This window comes from Delphinapterus leucas, chromosome 6, assembly GCF_059928025.1.
Source record: "Delphinapterus leucas isolate spDelLeu-1000000601 "Yukka" chromosome 6, BTC_Dleu_Yukka2, whole genome shotgun sequence".
NCBI lineage: Eukaryota > Metazoa > Chordata > Mammalia > Artiodactyla > Monodontidae > Delphinapterus > Delphinapterus leucas.
Window position 1 is genome coordinate 68,511,127 of NC_143134.1, and position 23,997 is coordinate 68,535,123.

Sequence of the window (23,997 nt, forward strand, 5' to 3'; positions counted from 1 at the left end):
GAATAGCAACGCAGAGGCTTTGAAAATTGACACTGAACCACAAAAGTGGGCCTGAACCCCGCTGAACCTAAACAGTTGGCCTTATAAAATAGAAGATTTAAATAGGAATAAGATTCTCATACTACTCAAAATGTCCAGGATCCAGTACAAAATTACTCATCATATAAACTTGAGTAAGAGATATGCGGAAGACCCAAACAAATTTTAGAACTGAAAAATACAATAACCAAAATAGAAAAAACTTACCCGATGGGCTCAGTAGCAGAATATAGATGGCAGAGGAAATTATCAGTGGACCTGCAAGTCACTAAGAATTAATCTAATCTGAACAATAGAGACTATAAAGTGAGTAAAAATGAACAGAATCTCAGAGACTTGTGGGACAACAACAAAACGAACATTCATGGCATTAAAGTTCTGAAGGAGAGAAGAAAAAGTACAGGGCTGAAATCACATTTGAAGAAAAAATGGCTGCAAAGTTTCCAAATTTGACAGAAGATATAATCTAGACTCAAGAAGCTGAATGAACCCAAAACAAGACAGATCTAAAGAAACTCATGCTTAGTCACATCATAATTGAACTTCTGAAAATTAAAGACAAAAAAAAATCTTGAAAGAGGCTAGAGAAAAACACCACATTACCCATAGGGGAAGAACAATGTGAATAACAGTCGCTGTTTTTTTTAATTTTTAGTTATTTTTGGCTGCATTGGATCTTCATTGCTGAGTGCAGGCTTTCTCTAGTTGCGGTGAGCGGGGGCTACTCTTCGTTGTGGTGTGCGGGCTTCTCATTGAGGTGGCTTCTCTTGTTGCAGAGCATGGGCTCTAGGCACGTGGGCTTCCGTAGTTGTGGAATGCAGGCTCAGTAGTTGTGGCGCACGGGCTTAGCTGCTCTGTGGCATGTGGGATCTTCCCAGACCAAGGCTTGAACTGCTCTCTCCTGCATTGGCAGGCGGATTCTTAACCACTGCGCCACCAGGGAAGCCCAACAGGATACTTCTTAACAGAAAGCATGGAGGCTCAAGCCTTGACCAGGGGAGAATCCAGTTCCATACTCACCTCCTCTGGCTTCAGGATCTTACTGGCTGTTGGGTGGAGACATCAGTTTCTTGCCACATGAGCCTCTCTTGAGCAAGAGAGGGTGCCCAAGTGGAAGCCACAGTATCTAACTTTGGAAGTGACATCCCATCACTTCTATTCACTACATTACATGAGTTGAATAAAAGCATTCCAGCCCACACTCACAGAGAGTAGATTACAACAGGGCATGAAGCCCAGGAGGTAGAGATCACTGGGGACCATCTTAGAGGTTGCCTACCATGCCACCAACCAATTTATCAATAGCTTTGTCAATCAATTTGGATAGTAAAGAATTCAGTTTTAAAACAGCAGACGTTCTAGTGCCAAAGTATTAAAAAGATCAATTAAATTCAATTTCATGTCTACTGATAGGCTGAGAATTTAGGAATGCTATCGGTCAGGAAAGGCTGGGTCATGTGTTAGCGACTCAAAAACCTTATGCTCTTAAAATTTACTTCACACTCACGTTGCATGTACATCACAAGTTGGCTGGGGACCTCACTCTGATAGAAAAGCTCTATTTAGATGCTACTGGTCTCCATGGAAGGGGAAAGAAAACTCTGGAGGGCAATGAAATGCTCTGCTCAGAAGTGACACATAGCATTTGATACAACTAACTGACCAGCTGGTCACGTGGCCCTGGCCAAGCACAAGGAGGTTGGGATGTATAATCCTAACATGTGCACTTGAGCCAGAAATACCTGGTGAAAAGTAAAAATGACTACTACAGTCGTTCTGGTCACTAAATTTTCAACCCACTCTTGTCTCCTACAGAGACTACACGCCCCCTCTGTCCAGAATGGTTATAATGAAAGAACAAAATGAAGTGTTAGTGAGATTGTGGCAACCTGAACTCTCATACACTGCTGGCAGTGTAAAACGGTACAAACTGCTTTAGAAATAGGTCTTCATTGTCCTGAATAAATATTAATGAAATTGATGGGTTGTATGTTAAGCACGTAATTAATTTTATAAGAAATGTCAAACTATTTTCGAAAGACAAAGGTTCGCAGCAGCTTGCCTTATAATAGCGAAATCCTGGAAACAACCTGTACATCAGGAGGTGCATAGACAGATTGCAGGATACTCATATAATGGATTACTCAGCAATACATTCAAATTCTGGCAGTGTCCATTCTGTTTTGTCTGTTGCATTTTGTTTTCACAGTCATGTTTATTTCAAAGAATTTTAATCTCAAATTACTCTTTGCACAGCAGCTTGTTCTTACTCTATCAATACTATGCAATTTCATACTTGAGGATACAGTTGTGAAACTCTTATTCTTTCATTCATTTTTTTCAATACATCATTTGGTCGGCCTGCTTGGTCCCTCTAGCTGGCTCTTGATTCCCTGTGTCCAGTGACTGGTGTTTAATCTTTTTTTTTTTTTTCCTGTGTAGCGTCTGATTAACCCAGGCTACTAAATATCAGTTCTTTCAGAGATTTAAAGGTCTGGTGTGGGGACTAGTCAGCACTAGTCAGTGGACAAGTAAGGATAACTTCTTACTGTGAGCTGGTGCTGAGTGGGCCACCAAGTTATTTCCTCAAATTAAGACAGACAAATCAGACAGGTAGGCAGTAATGAGCTCTATCTTCAGGGTGTCCTGAAGAAGAACGGGGAAATGTTTCGTCCCTGGTGTGCAAAGAGAAATAGACAGTGGGCAAGTCAGAGCAGATCCCCAGCTCTTATAAGTAGGATCTATACTGAGATCCAAAGCTTTAAGCTTTATATAGGCAGGGCCCCTTTATGTTAGCCAAACTGTCACAGCAGGGTTGTAAGACAGCTAAGGGTGTTTTTGATTGCCAGCTGCCAAAAGATTACCTAATACCCTTAAACATACTAGCATGCACATATTTGTTCAATGAACCGTATTATTTAGAAGTGAGTTCTAAAACTAGAGGATCTGCCTACTCTAACTAGAAAAAAGAAAACTCCTACCCTTATGAAAGTGGCTGAGTGCTCAGCAATCAGTATAACTTACTAAATGTAATAGAATCCAGTAAAACCCTCAGCTTTCAAACTTATGCCCAAGAGACAACGAGACATTATGTACCACCCTCCTGAAGGATGACCACACCACTTATGAGGAAGTCTTGCCGCCCCCCCCCCCCAATTCAAGCCTGAATTTGGTCAGTCTTGAATTCTAACTACCAATTTATAGAAAATAAAGAGAAACAGGTTAAACTATACCACATGGTTATAATTGGCAAAATCTATTCTGTTTGAAAGGCTCCAGAACATTTCAAAATGCAAACTGTAAAAGGCAAAGGGAAAAAAAAAGATTAAGGGGATATACACAGATTAAAGATACTTACGAGACAGCAATTAGTAACAATGTAAAGTCCTTATTTGGATCCTGATTCAAACAAACTTAAATATCCATGTATGACATTTGAGACAATGGAAATTCAAACAAATATTTACTAGATTTGATGATATAATTAAAAAATTGTTTTACACGTGTGACAACATATTGTGGTTATGCTTTCTGAAAGTCTGTATCTTCTAGATACAAACTGAAATATTTATGTAAAAAAAAACTTGCAGTCTTTAGAAAAAAGTTTAAGAGTAATATAAAATTGTTTAGCTTTGGGACATTCTTGACACTTCTGAACATGTTAAGCTGTAATCACCTTTTTTTTCATAATCTATCATTTTATAGCAAAGTTAAAACAACATATAGCATAAATGTGGGAATTCCTTATTTCCCTAAAAAGTGGTAGAACAAATTCAAGTAGCTGAAACTGGAAGGTATTCTCTACCCTTCATGCAGCGATATGGCCAATGCCAGAGGAAATAAAATACTAGATGATGCAATTTAATGATTCATTTTCAATCTAATTTAAATTTGATTCTTCAAAATAAAAATGATTCTAATGTTTAAAACTAGCCCTAAGTGACAGTAGCTCCAATCACGGTGCTGTGTTTCCCAGAGCTGCTTTTGAGCTTAACTGAATGCAGGAAAAGCACTGAAACCAGTCTGGCTTATATTCAAATGTGAGAGTCTACATAGCCCAGAAGTAGATTGCCAGGTCTGGACTCAGATAGCCTGTTTACAGCACTGTTCTGGCACTTCCTTGCCCTATGAACTTTGGCCAGTTTCTTAACCTTCTGTGCCTTTGATATTCATCCATAAGAAGAGGATAAGAAATCCTGCCTATTAGGACTGTCAGTAGAATTAAATAAATACACATGAACAAACGCAAAGCAAATATTCAATAAATATTGGCTATATTTATGGCTCTGAATTCAGGGGTAGGAAAACTGATTCGATAATATTAAAAGTTTTATGAAAATTTAGTTTCAGAAACTAGAACTGTTTTAGAATATTCTCAGGTTTGTGAAATAAGTAGCACTGATTATGCTTAAATTGAACGTAAGACTTGGTTGTTATAAATAATAGTCACTTGGTTCTTAATTTGAAACTTTTCCCCCATTCAGTTAAAAAAACAACCCAAAAGATCAAACCCAGGGTGAAATCTGTCCCTTAGTGCTTAAGATTTCATACTAGTTCTCAATACCAAAAATTAAGAGTAAAAAATTGTGCAAAATGTTTCAGTAAAAACACACAATGAAATACTCTGGAAATGACTGATTCTTAAAAACACCTACAAATATAAGCCAGACAAATGTAAAAAAGTGAAACAAGATGAACTATTTTTCTGGTCATAAAATATTTATTAAGGTATATTTTAGGGAATATAGTGAATATAAAATTTAGGATCACAATATGAAGCAATTTCAATCCTCTCAAAAAGTCAGCCCAGTCCTCAATGCTCTGCAGATGTAAAACCACTGGTGAGACTCACTAAAAGCAGTTTGACTAGTACAGAAGAGGCTTTTCACATGAACATTTACAACTAGATCATCTGAATACCTCTTTTAAGTGCAAAACCACACCACATTACACTAATGCAGCAACAATGCATTCATATTGTTTTCATTAGTAGTCAGCTTGCATAAAACACCAGAAAAAAGCACAATGAAGCTCACAAAATTGGCTAAAAAAAATGAACCTGTCCTGCAAAACACACACTGTAATGGAAGAAGACATTAAAAATGTATTATGCACACTACAGAAGCTGCGTTCATTCCAACAATCTCAAGTGTCACTTCCTTTTCTGAAAATCAAATTACATGAACCAGGCACAACTAATATTTGGGAGGCAGTGTGTAGCTAAAATTTCATTTAACTAATTATTCAATGATTTAAAAAATCCCCATAAATCTTTTCTGTCCTGAGGTAGTTGCAAAATAAATCATAACTTGGATATCAACTAGAGCTGAGGCTTTGACTTTTTACTCATTAAAACTAGTTGTTAAACTGACAAGAACTACCTTTTGATATTTAAAAGACAGTTGAGAAATGGGCCTCTTACTACACACACAAGATGATGGCTACGTAGGAAAGAGGATTAGCTGCTTCAGAACGTGAGAGATATGGTCCACCATTGCTTCCACCACCCCCCCACCCCAACCATTTTAGATTCTTTATTGTCCAAAAAGCCACGGGGAGCAACACAGTAGAAGTAGACAAATCATCGTCCTTTGCTGTAGCCAGGGAAGAAAAGGTCAAGTAGAGTCTGCAGAACCTCATTGGGAATCATGATGTAATTCTGGCCAAGATCGTGCCGGCAAGCAGGGCAGGAGAACACTTGAGCCTTAAAGGAGCGCTGTAAGCAATCCTAAGGCAAAACCAGAACCAAAATGAAACAAAATAAAAAAACACCTCATTTCATCTGAGGGTAAAGCATATAGAAAGTACTCAACAACTTAGGCTTTTAAACAGAACTAGAAACTTACTGTTTGGCAACAAGAGAAACATAAAACAAGAACAACTGTCAAGGCCTGAATCTGCACTATGAAAATTAACCTACAGACGTGGCTTTAGTTCCACCTCTAACACATACTGTGAGACTTCAGGTAAATGACCACTTTTGTATATATTAATTTCCTCATCCAGTAAAAATGAATGTTAGAATTCTGCATGTTTCCACTAGCCTCACCTTCTAGGCTGGATTTTAATCCTGATCTTTCCTGATAGAGCACAAAAGAAAAACAACTCAGGAATCCCCTGCTTAAAACTATATCTATTTTATGAAGTCAATGTATAATGTGCTTTCCAAAAATATATTTAGCTCTACTTAACTGACTCAAGGTCACATACTAACACGTATGTGGAAGGTCGGTTTCCATTTTACAAAAGAAACTAAGTTCAGAAGTTAGGTCAGGGCACGTAACCACCAGTCAGTAGAACAAGATTCCAACCTTGGTTTGACTGAAATTCAAATTCCTTTTACACCACACTGATAAGACAATATTCAACTCCTCTGGGCATGCTGCCAGACAGAATCTGTTCTAGGTCCCCTCAAGTATACGAAATTATTTCAGTTTGCACTATAATATATGAAACATACGTAAGCTGTAACAGAAAATAGCAACAACACATTACTTTCTTCTCTATTTCAACCCCTCCTCAATAATTTCAAACATGATAGAATGTTGAGACTATACAGATTTGAATTACTATAGAATTAAAACATGGATTCACCACCAAGATGTAATTAAATGCTTCCTAACCAGCAAGGTTCCTTATCTATTCTGCTTCATGAAAAAAATGCTTGTTCACGTGCTGAAAAGAGGTTTGGAGGTTAGTGTGCCTTCTGGCCTAACAAGGGAAAATGAGAAAGGAGTTCTACTTACTTTACAGACATTGTGGAGGCAACCTGTTGTCACTGGCTGGTAAACTAGCTCCTGGCAGCAGACACACATAAAAGATTGTTCCAATTTTTTCAGAAAATTCTAGAATGGTACCCAAGGAGAAGAAAAAAAGGTTAGCATTTCATAATATATTAAAAGAATTCCAAATAATTGGAGAAAAAAGTGTCAATCCCATTCAGTATGTTTTCTATTAAGAAAAAAATCAAGTAGTGATTGTAACTACAAGCAAATGTGTAATAGCAAACTGCAGAAATCCCATCCATAAGATAGACACATTAGTTTTTAAATCTTAGGATTGAGTTGCAAAGGTTGCAAAGTCAGGACATATGGCTTTAAAAAGTAAACTTCATATTCCAGAGATTACTATTTTTCACTTAAAAAAATCATGAACAGCCTGTCTCAGGTCATTACATACAGATCTATTTTCAAAAAGCTCCATGGTATTCTAATATATCTATATATATTCAATCTTCTTCTCTTACAAAACTTCAATACTTATTTTTTATGCTTAAAAAGATAAAAGCACTTGGCAATAATACTCTAGTATCTAAGACCCCAAAGAATCAACGTATTTATTTACCTAGAATAATTTTCTGTGATATTTTGCCCCAATCCCCAAATCCCATATTTTCCTGGTGCTACTGTTTACTCAAATTAGGACTAAATTACAGAAGGTCGAGCTTTATAAAGCAAACATGATCAGATGGGTAGTCTATAATCTTCAAAAGCCATTACTGGGTTCCATCTTATCCAAGCTGTTTGTTTAACCTAGAAGGAAAAGTAGTTTTTTGAATAGTCACCAGGATAATCCTCCACTCAGTTATTTTTTGGTAGTAGGGGAGTATATTTTATGTTTGTTCTTTATGTTAATAAAAAAAGTAGAATCTACAGGAATTTCAAGTAAAAAAAAAAAAAAAACCCCAAAGATTCCATTTCATAGTTATGTCTTGATAGTAACTTATTTTTAAGCATGGATTATAAAGCTCAAATGAATTATCAATGAAGTGTTATTCAACACACTAGAAGAATATACCAGTTAGGGGGAGATGTGGAAAAAACTTAACTTTACTACCAGGTACCTTCTCTCTGACAAACTACTTTGTTAATGACTGATATTTCCCCAGTACCTCCACAGTGCCTGTAATATGAGCATATTTAGTATCAACATTTTGATTTCCTACAATGTGCCAGGCACTCATCTACATAGCAGTAGTAAAAAGGCCAAGTCTCTGCTCTCATGAACTTTATATTCCTCTAGGAGAGCAGATTTTTAAAAACTCAACTTCAGATAGTAGTATCTGAGGAAACAAGGCAAATTAAAGCAAGAGTAAGGAGGGTCTATTTTAGAAAGGATAGCCAGGGAAGGCCTCTCTGAGGAGTGTAGTATTTTGCAGAAACTTACAAGATATGAAGGAACCTCTTTTCACTTAAAAATTTTATCATTACCAAAAAAAAAGGAAAAAAATCCAAAACATATGAAATACTTAAATAAATGCTGGTTTATTTTACTCCTAGGTTGAACATGTGGGCATTGAAAATTATGCTGAATTGCTTAAGACTTGTTCTATCAGGTAACTTTGAGCTATAACAAAACTTTCCTGATGAATTTTAGATTAAACTGAATGTGTTCCACAACTGAAAATTCTTCCTATGAACAGCACCTCACCATAAATGATCAAGTTCAAGCACAGAGAGGTCAAAAAACCAACATCTAAGAGGACAAATATCAATTTAAAAGCATCAAGTGCTGCCTCATTTCTGAAAGGTGGCCGTACTGGGTGAGAAGATTGGATAAAAGGACCAAGTTTTAACTGACTTGTGAAAATGATAATTCATAGGGAAAATATTTTTCATCATTTGTTAATATTAGAAACTTATCAAAAAATATTTACATACTGGTCCTTCCACAAGAGATGCAAGAACTTCATCCCATAGCTTCTGGTTTTGATGATCTTCTCTGATTAGATGTTGTTGTTGAGGGGTTAGTTGGAAAGCCTCAACTGCTTCTGCTGAATCTGATGCTTTCGGTACTTTGGAGGCACTTGGACAATCATCTAGATTTATTTAAAAATACATCAGCACACTACAAGTGGTTCTAAGCAGAACTATGAAACGAAAGAGTAAACTGGCACCAATTATGTTTAGCATGAAGATAACCAGGGTAGAGCAGCATTTAACTTTCCCATATAGTTTAGGATACTTTGTTTAGGCTCTGACACTATTAAGATACACAAAAAGCTCACCCCACCCCACCCCCACCAAAAAAAAAAAACCCTTCATTTTTCTTTTAATTTCTTATGAGTTTTCAATTTACTCCCTTAATATTTCTCTTTATTAGAAACTATGTTATTCAGATTTATGTCCTGCAATCATTACCTACCATCTGTAGATGGCCTTTTTGGGGCTCCACTGGCCTTCTTTGACTGTCCTTTAGTCTTCTTCCCTTCCTTATCTGAAGGGTAACCTACTGGATACTGACGAGGGAAAAAAGTACAATGTAGATTTAAGCTTCACAGAGAAGAGGGGTTCTAGATCCTTGTCAGAAATTTAAAAAGGGGAATGGGGAGGAATCTATACTTTCCCTAAATTGAAAAGATTTATATAAAGGACACAGACGTTTAAAGAAACAGAATTCAAAGGACAGAAGACTATTAAAAATCCCCAATTCAGTGTAAAACCATGTAGCTTTGACTGTTAAAGATATTCCATTTTATCTTAGTTTCAGATCAGTGATGATCTTAGTTTCAGATCAAAAAGAGGAAAGAACTTTTTAGGAGTTGTGACTAGGGGGCTTAAAAAGTTTGAGAAAGAAAGGAAAGTAGAATTAGATATGAAGGTAAGTGAAGATCAACCAAAGAGCACAACAGATGATGCTCATATAGTTGGGGTTACACTAAGTTATGGAGCCAATCTTAAAAACAAAAAACCCCATGAAGGGCCAAATTTCTATCACCCCAAATTAAGAGGCAGGGGTGGGGTGGGGTGCGAGAGCTTTTAGAAGACCTAAAGCCACTAAATTACTGAATTCTTTATCAACTAAAAGGTTAGGCTTTAAGGGATAAATTCTACCTTATTACCCTTGTGTTTTATTGGCTATGCTTTCTTTTGGACATGCTTTGTGATAACACTCATATTTAAAGCTCAATATGTTATACAGGCCTCATCAATGATATTAACTCATCATAGCGACTGGCTTATATGCTTCGTTCTGCTCAACTGTTTCAAATTTAACCTATCTAGAACACTGCTCTGCTGAACAGCAGACCTGAAAAAAAAATCCTTTGAAAATGGATTTAACAATAGGTTTAAAAAATATTTAGTTAAAAAAGGAATTATTTTGACAGCTATTTTAGCAGCTGATGGGTCTCATTTAAACAATTCTATGAGTTTAAAAAGAAAACAAAAACAGAAACAGACTTGCACTAGAAGAGACACACTCACCTGCCTGGGTGGTCAGACACTTGCCCATAGTTCAGCCCCTACACATGCAGTGTGGGCAGAGCCAGGGGAAATGACAAAGCTGGTAGTCTTTACGAGAAGCACAGCGATGGGGAATGATGGAGGATGAACTCAAACCATGCTCTGAAGTCAGTGTCAGGGACAAAGTCTAGGGTGTATAGGCAGTGGAGGGGAAATGTAGCCATACCATCCATTATGTACAAAAAACCAACAAAGTCTTATATGGGTTAACAGCTGAGCATGGGCAAAGGGAAAAAAAAAAGGCAAAGCACTAAAGGTGGTGACAGGACAAGGAAGCAGCTTTGAGGGGGAAGAGAGAAAAGGGGTGAGGAAAAGTGAGAAGGGTAGAAAGCAGACCACTCTTATAAGCCACCTCCCCCCTTCCCCTACCAGAGACACACCCCCTGTGCCCTCTAGGATAAACTTCCCTTCTCAAGGCCTCTTACATCTAAATTTTAGGTATCCCTTTCCCTCATACTTCAAGTCCAGATTGAACTGGAAATACAGCTGACTCTTGAACAACACAGGGGGTTAGGGCGGGGCCAATCCTCTCAAGTTGAAAATCCCTGTGTAACTTATAGTTGGCTCTCCGCATCTGCAGATTCAACCAACCAGAGATATGTACTGAAATATTTGCTATTGAAAAAAATTCATGTATAACTGGACCCATGTAGTTCAAACCCATGGTGTTCAAGGGTCAACTGCATTTTACATTTCATTGTCAAGCCCAGCTTTCCCCAAGCACAATTCTTGGTCTTAGGGCAGTTTGACACCTAGGATGCTACTTTTTTACTTCTTTTCCTTCCGTATACTTGCATGATCTCATTCCTCACCCCTTACAGTCCACTGACCAACTGCTGTGGGTTATATCCAGTGTTAAGGCACATAGATAGTACAGAGGCATACGTTTTTATGAAAATACAAGTAGCCTAGACAAATGTAATCTAACCTGTAAACGTAGACATAGTCTCCTTGACCGTTCTATTCCTTCTGAGGTCCAAGGAGCAGGTTCAACATCATCTCTCCTTAAAAGATAGCGCCAAACCAAGAATCCATGGCTTGATGAAATCTCTGGCCAGTATTTCACCACCTAAATCGTAATATTTCAGTACTAGTTTGAAATGTAAAGTTTAGACTTATTTATAATATATTAGTGTTTTAAGTAAACTTGGCAGAACTAAATGCAACTTTGAAAGATACTTGCTCTGCTGTAATAGTAAGTAAAAAATATGCACTTAAATATTGTTTTGACCTTATTTCCTAATTATGATAATTCCCGTTAAGTATAGATTGCTATAAATTTGAAGTAGCAGCAAGATTATGCTCATTAATTAACAGAATTTTGCATAATAGTAGATAAAAATGGTGGCAGTAGATGTCTTCATTTTTAAAACAAAGAATGCAACCTATTTTCAAAATTATGTGCTCCGCTTCGAAAAATCTATTAAAATTAGAATCATTCTGGAAGATATAAGAATCAATATCTACAACGGCCAAGTTATTTGAACAGTTTTATCATAAGAGAATATATACTTGTAAAAAAAACTTAACCCAAAATATAACTCTGCCTTTAGGGACTTCAGATAAGCCTTAAAAGACAAGTGTCAAAATTAAGAGATCGTTTTGTACGTGTTGTATTTCCAGAAAAAGTAGAAAGACCAACCAAGATGATCTATTGTTTCCTTTAGCCCACCCACAGTAGAGCAGTTCCCTGTGGCAACCCTGTCTTGAGAGCCCAGGAAGAATGACTAACAAGATGTCATGCCAGATAGAGCACCTTATAAATGCCATCATATCTGTTGCCTTCTTCAGGAGCATATTTGCTGATCTTCCTCCCTTTAAAACTGCGTATCACTCTGACTGGCTTACCAGCTCTCCAATTCCGAGACTCTGCTCCAATTTTATCATCCAATGGAGCATCACAGTTTAGGGCCAATGCCCTAAAAAATAAAACAAAGTCTTTATACCAAGTAATCTTTCTTCAAGTATATAATCGCATCATTAGCTCAATTAAAAGGTGAATTATGCCTTACCTGATGGTTAAGATTCTATGATTCTTTCCATATTATTCCAGATAATAGGATTATGCTTTCCCCCACCAGCAGAGAAGACAAATCAGTTTTCTGATGTCACCCCCAAGCCAGGGGATTGGTTCTCAGATAGCCTGTAGGGTTCTTCTGAAAGTAATAACATCTGTGCCACGTATAATAGAAAACAACTAGAAATACATGGAATTTTCTTTAAATAACGTTTGTTGAGGGAAGGGAGAAAGTTGGAAAACTAAAGCAAGTGATTGTTGTAATAGTTATTTTTGATAAGGGAATGAGGTAAATTGCTGGAAAAATGTAGAAAGAAATCCAGAAAAATAAATTTGTCAGCAAGGTATGAATGACCTTTCTAGGTCTACTTTCCACATTCCAGACAATAGAGATTCCTTAAAGTTTAGAATAAGAACAAGTTTAATATGAGAATATCCTTTAAAGACTTCCAGTAAAAAGGTAAGTGTAAATAAAACTGAAGCATTCAAATACCTGTGCTAAATCATGACAATAAAGATTTTTGGCTGCTCAAGATCACTACATTTTACTGATGACACATGAACAAGGAAGAACACTGAGCTGGAAGCAGCACTGGATTTAGCTGAAGCTTCCTTAGTATGTGTACTCACCTAGTAGTAATTAATCAGTAAGGTTAATAGACGTTAGAAGACCTTCCTTGGGGAAACTTAGTCCTGCTCCCCAAAAGACAAACTAGAATGTATTTAAAGTTAGTATTTTTCCTCTAAGACACCTATATCCTAAGTGAAAAGAATCCACTAAGAACATTTAAGGTTAAAAAAAAGATACCCTCCCCTCAAATCTGGTAAAATCAGATATGATACAACATGCTTTTTCAGGGTATAGTTCTTTTTATGCAAGCTCAAAAACAAACAAAAAAAACCCCAAACAAAAGACCTTAAGACTAAATGACTAATCTACTACAATCTTTCTATCATAGTTAAAGTAAATGAAATTAAGTGTTTTGTTAAAACATTTTTTTAATAGACATGGTCAGAGAGTTAAAGGTCACCAAGTTATCTTTTTTATCTCAAATGGGAGATGAATTAAAACTCTGAGGTAGAAGAAAATGCAGCCATCAATTCTAGGGCTGGTATTATTTATGGAATGCCTATTGAGATACATATACTTCATCCTCTTAAAGAGCTAAGAAAGAGATATGTACTATCTTCACATTAATGAGTGGAATGCTTTGGTGCTCACAGGTACCTTCCATCATAATGACTGCACCATTAATTGGAATTAACTCACTTCTAGTTTCACCTAAGTATGCAGTCTATTCAAGTTTGTGTAAAGAGTCCAAGAGGATGAAACTAGGCAAAACAAGGCTTTTCCATTATTCTATCCACAGCTCAATCGATTGCCTCTAACCGCCCTGATAAAGGATGGCCAGGTTACCTGCTGCCCTCTTCAGTTTCATAAAGTGGAAGAGCTGAGAAGAAACAGGAACAAACTTCTCAAAAGCAAAAAGCAGGTATCAAACTACCTCTTAGTAGAGAAACAAAAAAGGAATTAGACCATATACACGTCAGGAAAGAGTATACTATGGGTCAGAGCTTTCACCTCAGCTTTCGTGTTTATAAAACATATAGGTACCTTTGCCTAAGAGGCCTTTACAATCACAAGGTGTACTCACAGCTTCATGTATAAATTACCTGAAGGAATGTTAGTCTCCGTGATAAGTCAATCCTAAATTGTTTTGAGTTTCTATTTCATTTTCACTACCTTCCTTATTAATATAAACATTTTTACTACTTGTCAATTATTTTCTGAGATTGTGACATATGATAAACAGGGTATATTTATTAGATTCTTCAAAAGCTTGACAAGAATCTATCATGTACATTACAAGTGCAGGTAGTTACAAAGGAAGTTTCATTCAAGCCAAATAATCTTATTATTAAAGGGAAAATATAATTTTCAGATTTGACAACATGAAAAAGCCCTTTTGCAAATTCAAGATACATTTTCATTGACAATACACATCGAAATATTTCTAATCCCTTTTAAGATCATTCTTCCTAAAGAGTTGCTTTCTTGTTAGAAAAAGACTGCGTAGGGGCTGGACTCCTACCTCAGCAATGTTTCACCAGCAAATCTGACCTGTCTCCTCTGCTGGTTCAATAAAATAATCCTACTGTCAGAAATAATATAGAAGGAAGACATAAAAACAGATTCTATGTAACTTGGTATGCAACAAAGTCTTGAAATCATAAAGTATATTCTTTACTTCACATGGTGATCAGAAATTAAGGACACACTACTTAAAACTGAGTGATTTAGACTCAGGAAAGCGAAAAATACTCACTTTTACTCAGTATTCCACAAAATACCCTTAATAACAGGATACAAAAAATTTCAACTTCATGATCACAAAATTATCAGTATGACAGGTTATAATGTGGTCATTGGTATCTGATGGTTTGGGTTACTTAATTATTGGTATTAGCATGCATTTACAAAATAAAACATTTTGAAGTTATTAAATTTTCTATTCCCATGGAAGCTGGAATATCATGAATATTTTTATAGAATAAAGTCAGCACAAGGTGGCTCTTTTGTACCTAAACATTCTCTTTTTTAACAGATAAAAGACATTTTATCATAAATCCTAAAAGCACCTTGTGTAGTTCTGATTAAGTTATCTGATGTTTCACTTATGCACATAAATGTGACTCCCAAACATAACCCTATTTCACATTAGTCTTCTCTAAAAAGAAGTTTGTCACTTTAAAAGATAAATCTGTGTTTAGTAGAACATAACTTTGACCTATGTGGTAGTAGATAAGCCACCTTGTACTCAATTTCATTAAATTATATAGGTTCCTTTCCTTTAAAGGTTTCAACATGTTTCCAAATGCAAAGCACATGTATTAAGACTGGGAATTATGTCATTTTAAAAAATGATACTAAGAAATAAGTTAGGAAGCTTATAAGTAATTATATACTAATCAGGTAATAGGATTTATATTTTAGCTATATTAACTCACAATTTAAGATTCTCCTCTACAGTGTAAGTTATAAGTTATAGTCCTATAATCCAACTTTTACACAAAGCCCAAATTCTTAACAGTCTTTACAAACTAACAATATAGAGTACCTGTTCATGTTTGTTAATGTTTGATCAGCCGATGGTGCACCAATTCTTTTATTACCAGCAAGATTTTTACCACCACTCCCAGTGTATGTGAATTCATCACCTCGGTCCTGCAGGAGAACATTTTTGGCATTAAAACACCTAAACCCAGGTATAATTCACCAATTCTTGTTTCAGAGTCAGAACTTTTGGTTCGGACGTTGTAAATTGACATGTTCTCTCAAGGTATCTATCTACCAAAACAAGGCAAAATTAAAATGCAATCTTGTGTGTAATATACCTTCAAGCTGTATCACTTGATCTAAAGATTTCATTTTAAAGTTATAGCTTCCAACACCTCCAAACATAGCTATTCTTATACAAGTAATTTATAGAATGTTACAAAATAAGGTCTTATGGGTTGGGAATATTGTTTAGTTTAATTCAATGTTATTAAAATCAACTTATCAATATTAATTTGTAGGTTCTTTACAGGGCACCATTTTAATAAATACTCCAAAACTGATTTCCCAACAGCAATCTATACCATATCCAAGGCTTTTTTTTTTTTTAAACATCTTTATTGGAGTATAATTGCTTTACAGTGGTGTGTTAGTTTCTGCTTTATAACAAAGTGAATCACCATATCCAAGTTTGCTGCTAAATTTCAAACTTAAAAATCGTTACAGCATTGTAAGTTCCCCACATTTTACAGTCCATGGGTTTAGTCACATTATATTGGCATAAAACAATTATCTATCATTAAGAAGAAAGTTAGAAAAGAATTTGAATACTAAAAGTTGTATAGCATCTACTAAATGTGAAAAAAACACGCCCAAAGAAGATATTAAAAACTAGCTCCACGAGTAGCTACAAATTTATCTTGCTATTGTTTTTGCCTGATTCAGTACTTAAACCGAGAAAAGTAACTATCAGTATGTAAATTAATTCTACTAACACTATCTCAATAGTGGTTCTTCTTCAATGCAAGATTATTTTAAGTAGTTCAGACTGAACTTAAGATAATGAAGTTTTCTCTACTTAATTCTTGCTTGTAATAAAGGTCAATTATTTTGCATCTAGTTTTTCCTTTGATTAAAAGTCATAACTAAAATCTCATGGTTTTAAGTGTTTCTATATGCCCTAAAACCTTCATTCAATTCACTTTGTTGACCCACAATTGAGGTCTATATTTTAAAGAATAAGGTGTTAAGGAATTTCATCTTCAGTGTATACTCCATTTGAAGGAATTCTAATAAATAAGTACATCTAAAACAGTCCAGAATACTTCTTAAATTGATCAGATACAGTCTTCCAAATGGTATCTGGATTGACTTCACAATGCTCATATATTTATAACCTTGTCGACTTTTAAAGTTGTAACTGTGGTAGTGCTATAAAGGAAAAAGTAGTGTGAACTAGGTAGGAGAGAGCATAATAGGGACAACCTAAGTTCAACAGTGTTTGAAACATAAGAACAAAAACATTTCTGATTATTCTTCAAGCAGCAAATAATCATGTAAAAATAGTTAAATTCTATGTCATTAACTCATCTATGCTTGAATTCATCATTATACCATGAAAGCACGCGGATGAAACAGACTGGGAGAAAATACCTGCAAACTACACATCCAATGAACAGTAAAAACAAACAAAACCCACAACCCAATTAGAAAATGGGCAAAAGACCTGAAGAGCTACACCACCCAAGAGGATATACACATAGCAAATAAATAAATCATGTCCAACACTCTTAGCCATTAGGGAAATGTCAACTAAAACTACAATGAGCTATATCTACGTACCTATCAGAATGGCTAAAAGAAAGCAACAACGCTGAATGCTGGTGAGGATGCAGAGAAACTGAATCACTCATACACTGCTGATAAGAACAAGAAGTGGTACAGTCACTCTGGAAAATACTTCAGCAGTTTCTTTTTTTCCATCTTTTTTTTTTTTTGGCAGTTTCTTAAAGAACTAATCATGCAACTACCATACAACCCAGCAATTACACTTCTGGGCATTTATCCCAAAGAAATGAAAAATGAACACTCATTATTTACAAAAAAACCTGTACACAATTTTTAATGCAGCATTATTTGCTGGAAATAACCAAGATGTTCTTCAATGGGTGAATGGTTGTACTGTGGTACACCTATATCCATGGAACACTACTCAGCAATAAAAGGGAATGAACTATTGACACATGCCACAATTTGAGGATTATGCTGAGTGAAAAAAAGCCAATCCCAAAGGTTATACACTATATGATTTCATTTATAAAAATTTTTGAAGTGACAAAATTATAGAAACAGAGAACAGATTGGTGGTTGTCTGGGGTTAAGGGGGGTTGGGGGAGCAGATATAGTATGGTGGCTAAAGAAGGGCAACATGAGGGATCCTTGTGGTAAGGGAAATGTTCAGTGTCCTGAATGTATCAATGTCAGTATCCTGGTTGTGATATTAAACTACAGTTTTGCAAGATGTTACCACTGGCTGAACCTGAATAAAGGGCAAAGACATCTCTGTATTATTTCTAATGCTACATGTCAATCGACAATTATTAAAAATGTAAATGAAAAAAAAGATGACAAAAATGTAAATGAGTCCAAAATTAAAAATGAGCTCTAAAGAAAATGTGACTATTTTCACTGCAATAATCAGTACACACAAAGATTAAAGACTGCCAATTGATTTACTTTTTAACTGGTAAAAAACTGACTACTTCAACATAAAAACGATGCTAAAAGAGATGGGATTTATCCTGGACAAAGCTTCTGTATTTTACTGAATGATCAGAACAGGTTCTAAAGAACAAGTTTGTATCATGACTTACTACTTCATCCGCAAATCCACCAGCCAGGACAAGAGAGTAAGCTCCATCATTACTTCGACCATGAATTCCACCAACATGGGGCCTATGGACACCCGCTTCGCTCACCTATAACATCAAGACAGACGCAAAATACCTTTGAACAGTTCGTTAAGTTACATTTACAAAATGGTTTCACATATGTTATTGTATCCTAATAGCTTCAACTAAGAACTGAATATCACACAGAATTCTAAGTTTTGCTCACAGACTACTTCTCCCCAACTATATATCCTTCAGGTACTGAACTGATAACTCTTAAAACTGCTCAGGCCTAGAACTGTGTTTCAAAATAACTATTAAATAATTATTATCCTATGTCTATTGGTAATTCCAGCTCAGTTTGGGCAAAAAATAATTTACTATAAGTGCTCTAGATCTCTTTTTTTCTCATTTCTCATCTTTCATTATGGTCCTGTTCCCTAGCCAAGTCAAAAAGGCAAGAGTCATTTCAGCCTCATTCTTCTGTATTCTTCAAACCCATCTGGTCGCAAATATTGCTGATTTGATCGCCTAAATCTCTCAAAACCATCTTTTTCTACTTTCACTGATATAAGCCTAGTTTGAGTATGAATACTTAAAACATACCCTTTTTCACTGCCTCCAGCAGTTTTGTTCCTTCAAACTCATTCTACCTATCACAAACAGAATGATCCTTTTAAGAACATATCTGCTTTTAATTTCCAACTGCTTAACATGTATTAAACAGTCTTAATAGTATATTAAGCCCAAGTTAAGTATTACATATTACCCTCTCTCAACCAGGCTCCTATCTACTTTCCCAGCCTTATCTTCAGCTTCTCCATTATGGAGCCTATACATCTGAGCCCAACTACTCAATGATAAATATACTACCCATTTTCAGTTTATTCATGCAATTCTTCTATTTCAATGGCCTACTACTTTTCCCCATGTATCTTCAATGCTGGCTCACTTAAACTTAAGTGTCACTTCTTTGTGTACTTCAAACTCCCTAAGAGAAGTATTCTAATTCATTTGTTTATCACACAACTGTTCTTAGCAGAGTAAATCCAAGCCTGTATAGTGGGCTAGGTAAAGAGGCACATTAGAAGTTGATGAGAAGCTGATAAGAGCAACAGAACCTGGATTTAGGCCTTGGAAACACTTAGGTACTTTAGAGCATAGGACCATTTGATTCCCAACCTCACCAACCCCGATAATAAATCATGCTGAACCTTCCCTACTTCCTAAACTGCAAATCTGTCCTCCTAAATGCTTAGGCCAATGACCTCAGTCATCTTACACCATTATTAACGAGGCTTTTACAATCTGGGAATGAATGACAGGCATATAAAAAAAAGAAGCAAACAAAGAACAAGGCAATTAAAAATACACTAAGTGTATTTTATTATAATGTTTATTTCATATATAAATATTATAAATAATACATAGTATAAAAAATAAATCTTATTTATTATTGTACAGGCATACCTCAGAGATATTTCAGGTTTGGTTCCAAGACCACTACAATAAAGTAAATATTGCAATAAAGCGAGTCGCACAAATTTTCTGGCTTCCCAGTACATATAAAAGTCATATTTACACTATACTGTAGTCTTAAGTGTATGACAGCATTATGTCTAAAAAACGTACACACCTTAATTAAAAAATAATGCTGTCGGAAAAATGGCGCCTATCGACTTGCTTGACACAGGGTTGCCAAAAAGCTTCAATTTGTAAAAAACACAGTATTTGTGAAGTACAATGAAGCAAAGCACAATGCAATGAGGTACGCCTGAACTCAGTTTTTTTTTTTTTTTACTGTACTTATAGATCCAAAGTCATAATATAAGCCTTGAAAATTGATTTATTCAAAATTATGATATAACCATTGCAAGGATGACAGGACAGAGTGTGTTAAACTAAATTCTTGTCTTCCATTGAAAGAGATTAATAAAACCAAAATATAAAGACAAAAGCCACACAAACATGTTATTTATAAATAAGGAGGTAAATTCAGAAAAAGTAACTTTAAAGTGATTGCCTCTTAGAAACAGAAAATGGTGAAAAAAGATGGTAGGTTTTTAAAATATAAATCATACCCTAGTATTTAACTTTCCATGCTATGTATATGTATTACATTATTTTAATCTTAAAATTTTTATCAATGGTCTAAGCACCAGGGCTATTCGACTCTTAAAGTTCAGAATCCTGTCTAATTGGAAACTGCTCTTTACCTAAGATATTCTTTTTTCCACATTAAATTTTCCATAACGAAAAAATTACCTTTCTAAAGAAGAAATTAGAAAAATACAAGAGTTTTCTTCAAGAGGAAAAGAGAAGTAATTTAATCCTTGGATTATCTGACATTTCCTCTAACCAATATCTTAACATTCATTCAAGAGGATAATCCCCAAAGAAAACACCCTAAGTGAGCTTCCTTGCAGATCAATGACATTAAATGAGAACTTACTGCATGACTTAAAGATCTATTTCAAATATTAAATTCTTGGCAAGAAAAGTTCTTCAGAACAACTTAATAACTTTAACTACCATAACTATAACAGAATAGTAAAACGAAGTGATTCAAAGGCTTAGAGGAAGCCTAATTCCATGATGTGTGCTCCTCTGTCTGCTAAGCTATGAGCAAGAGTCTACCCATCCTACAGGAAATCTTTCATTCTAACAACTGAATGCCATGTGATACTACCTAGGTTAGTCCATTTAGAATCAATCGACACTAACACTGCTACAATTTGAACTATACCCAATTTTACCCTTTCAACTAAGCCAATTTAAAACATACCTGAACTCTAAATCTCCAAGTCGATCCAACAGGAATTCCAGGAATAGGTCCATAATGATTAGAAGGAACAATAGTACATTCTCTAGTGCGACCAACACAGGCCATTCCCTACAAGGTACCGAACAAACTGAGAAATCAGTTATGTTAAATCTTAAAGAAAGCCCTTAATTCCCATAAAATGTGGATAAAATAAAAACAATTTATATGATTAATATTTAACAATTTATATGATTAATCAATATAGTTATTTGTTAATATTTCAGATTCTTAACATCATTTATACCATTACTACTATTGGAACTGAAACACTGTAACTTGCGTCACAGTTATAAACATTATAACTAGGAAGAAAAAGAAACTTCCTTCTTTACCCTGCCCCAGTCTCTTCGGCTTTCAGTACTAGCTGATGGCATCTTTGCTTTCTTTTTACTCATCTTGAGTCTTTCACCAGCCTTTACAACTTCACTAGAATCAGTTTTACAGGAAGGACAATACCTTAAAAAAAAAGAAGAAAAGGAATTTTGATAATATTATATTAAAGCCAATAACAGAATGGCCTTTCTAGGTTAGAACAAGTTTTAAGATGTAATACTTGGTGTATATTACAGTTTCAGTTAGCATTTCAGTATTAAGCTTTTCAAAATATTTACATGATTAAGCTCACCGAAAAAAACTTGTCATTCTTTTAGAGAACTTAAAATATTTTATTATCAAATTCTCAAATGCAGTGCAAAAGCCAAACAAGGCTGTCCAATTTAAATGGCACCATAAACTGTGATCTTATCACTAATCCTCAGAGTAGAAATTATTCATTTGGAGTTTTTATCATTAAAGCAAAAGTGGTAAGAATAGATGATTCTAGACTGAACAATGATCCATGCAACTGATACATCTCCCCATCTAAATTGGTTATTAGAATTCTCAGATTCAAAAATGTATATAGTCTAATTGCAGGCATAATGAAATGTGATTGATATGTGCGTGCTGAACGGGTGTCCTGTCACCTTGCTAAAATCACATATTACCTCCAGAAAGCTTTCTGTAGATATTTTATGATTTTTCTAATTAGAGAATATTGCTGCAAATAAAATGTCCCCTCCCAAAAAAGTATAGTTTATTATAACAAGTACACTGGATTCAAGGATGCTTGCTTATATTAGCTTTATCTCTAGTTCAATTTCAATTCTCTATACTTGTTTGTCCTTTAGTCTATCTGTAGTTGGTCATTCTACTGTAACTTGTACACCATTATAATCCGTCTTATATCATTTCAAAAAGCAAAGCATAAGTATGTCTATAGAATGAGATGGGACTATTCTTGAGTCACCAAGAAATGGAAACTTTGAGTATATCCAAAGATCAACTGGCCACTCCCCCATTAGTCTTAGATTTCTTTTTCTATACCTCCCATTTTATAATGATCTATGCCATGTGGCCTACAGAGTAAAGAAAATGACACCTGTACCCACTAGTTAATTTTGACTGCCTAATTATGAGACATGTAAACAATTCGGTCCCTGAGAAAATTAGTAGGGCAGTGAGATACAGAAACAAATTCAAGGTAAAATTATGTATGATACGGCAATAAATACTATCAAGTAAAATCCCTACTAATTTGGAAATCAGGAAGGCTTCCAAAAATTAATTTGTTGTAAGAAAGATTGTATTCTACCTGATGTGCTAACCCTATAACTATAATTTTATCAAAGATCTTACGGTGAAAGCAGATATTATCTCTGATGAGAAAATGAGTTCAGAGGTTAAATATCTAGACAACATGATTTGGAGAAGTGGAAAAGAAGATTTAAGGTTAAGGAATTCCAGGTAAAGTGAAGGACCTCGACATGAATGTAGAAATACTCCACAGAGTAATCTAAGACAGTCTTCTAGTTATAGTCATCCCTGGGATCCATCTTTTCATCAGGTTTGTTAAGAACCCAGGCACTATTTTGGCACTGGGTAGGGATAAATGTTTGTGATCAAAATATTTGTAAACAGTTAAGGAAAACTAGTACATACAATGAAACAATTTCAGAAAGTGGTAAATGCTATAAAGGAAATACATCAGGGTTATGTGGGTGGTAATAGTGATTAGAAATGTTATGTGTCTTTAGATACAATAGTTAAACTTTCTGAGGTGGCATTCCAGCTGAGATTCCTATCAAGAAGCCAGGTAAGACATTCCAGGCAAAGAGGCGTTAAATGTAAAGGTCCTGAGGCATAGTAAGGAATGGTACGTTCTGAAGAACATAAAAGTAGTCGGGGGCAGGTCATAGATGGCAAGGGATGAGATTTTATCCTAAATGCAACAGGAAGACATTAGGGGGTTTTAAACAGGTGAGTAACCTGATTCAGGACTTAGATCATTCTGCTGCTGTGGCAAGAAGGATAGCTGGTAGACAATGTGAAAGCAAGACTAGTTAGTCATTTACTATACAGTTCAGGGTAGAGACAGTGGTTTGAACTGGGTGGTGAGAGTAGAGAAACATTATGGAGAACTGTAAGATTTGCTCATGTGTTATTGGATGTGAGTGGGGAGAAGAGAGAATCAAAATTGTGTTTAGCTTTTTGGCCCTCAACAAGTGGATGAGATGATCGCATTACCTACTGGAAATTAGGTGAGGAGTGGGATTTTAGGGGACACGTTTGTGGAAATCAAGATCTCTATTTGGACTCACTAGTTTTGTGATACTAGTGAAGCAAGCAGTTGAATATAAGGAATATAAAGCTCAGGGAAGACTAGATCTGAAAATATAAATTCCAAGCTTTTTGCTTGGTATTTAAAGTCTCATGATTACATGAGGTCATCTAGGGAGCAAGATGAAGAGAGAAAACATGGGTAGTGCTTTGGGAAACTCTGAAATGTGGTAGATGAGAGAAAACCAACAAGAGACCAAGGAAAGGCCGGTGAAGCTGGAAGAAAATGAGATTAGATGATATCATACCAACTACAAAAACAGAGT

The 23,997-nt window shown here is 35.4% G+C and overlaps 1 protein-coding gene across 4 annotated transcripts in view; it reads right to left on the minus strand.

Annotated features, from left to right (window-relative positions):
* Positions 1-2,822: 2,822 nt before the first annotated feature.
* Positions 2,823-23,997, minus strand: part of UHRF2 (ubiquitin like with PHD and ring finger domains 2) — a 75,519-nt gene continuing 54,344 nt past the window's right edge. For 2 of the 4 annotated variants that reach the window (XM_022573682.3, XM_022573681.3), the window contains 10 exons: positions 21,406-21,529; positions 21,035-21,142; positions 18,232-18,336; positions 15,420-15,526; positions 12,040-12,202; positions 11,212-11,352; positions 9,184-9,277; positions 8,700-8,857; positions 6,786-6,884; positions 2,823-5,767 (listed from right to left, as the gene is read on the minus strand). In XM_022573682.3, the coding sequence (XP_022429390.1) occupies positions 5,621-5,767; positions 6,786-6,884; positions 8,700-8,857; positions 9,184-9,277; positions 11,212-11,352; positions 12,040-12,202; positions 15,420-15,526; positions 18,232-18,336; positions 21,035-21,142; positions 21,406-21,529 (1,246 nt within the window). In that variant the 3' untranslated portion in view covers positions 2,823-5,620. The other 2 variants (XR_002644533.3, XM_022573683.3) reach the window with 2 other exon arrangements.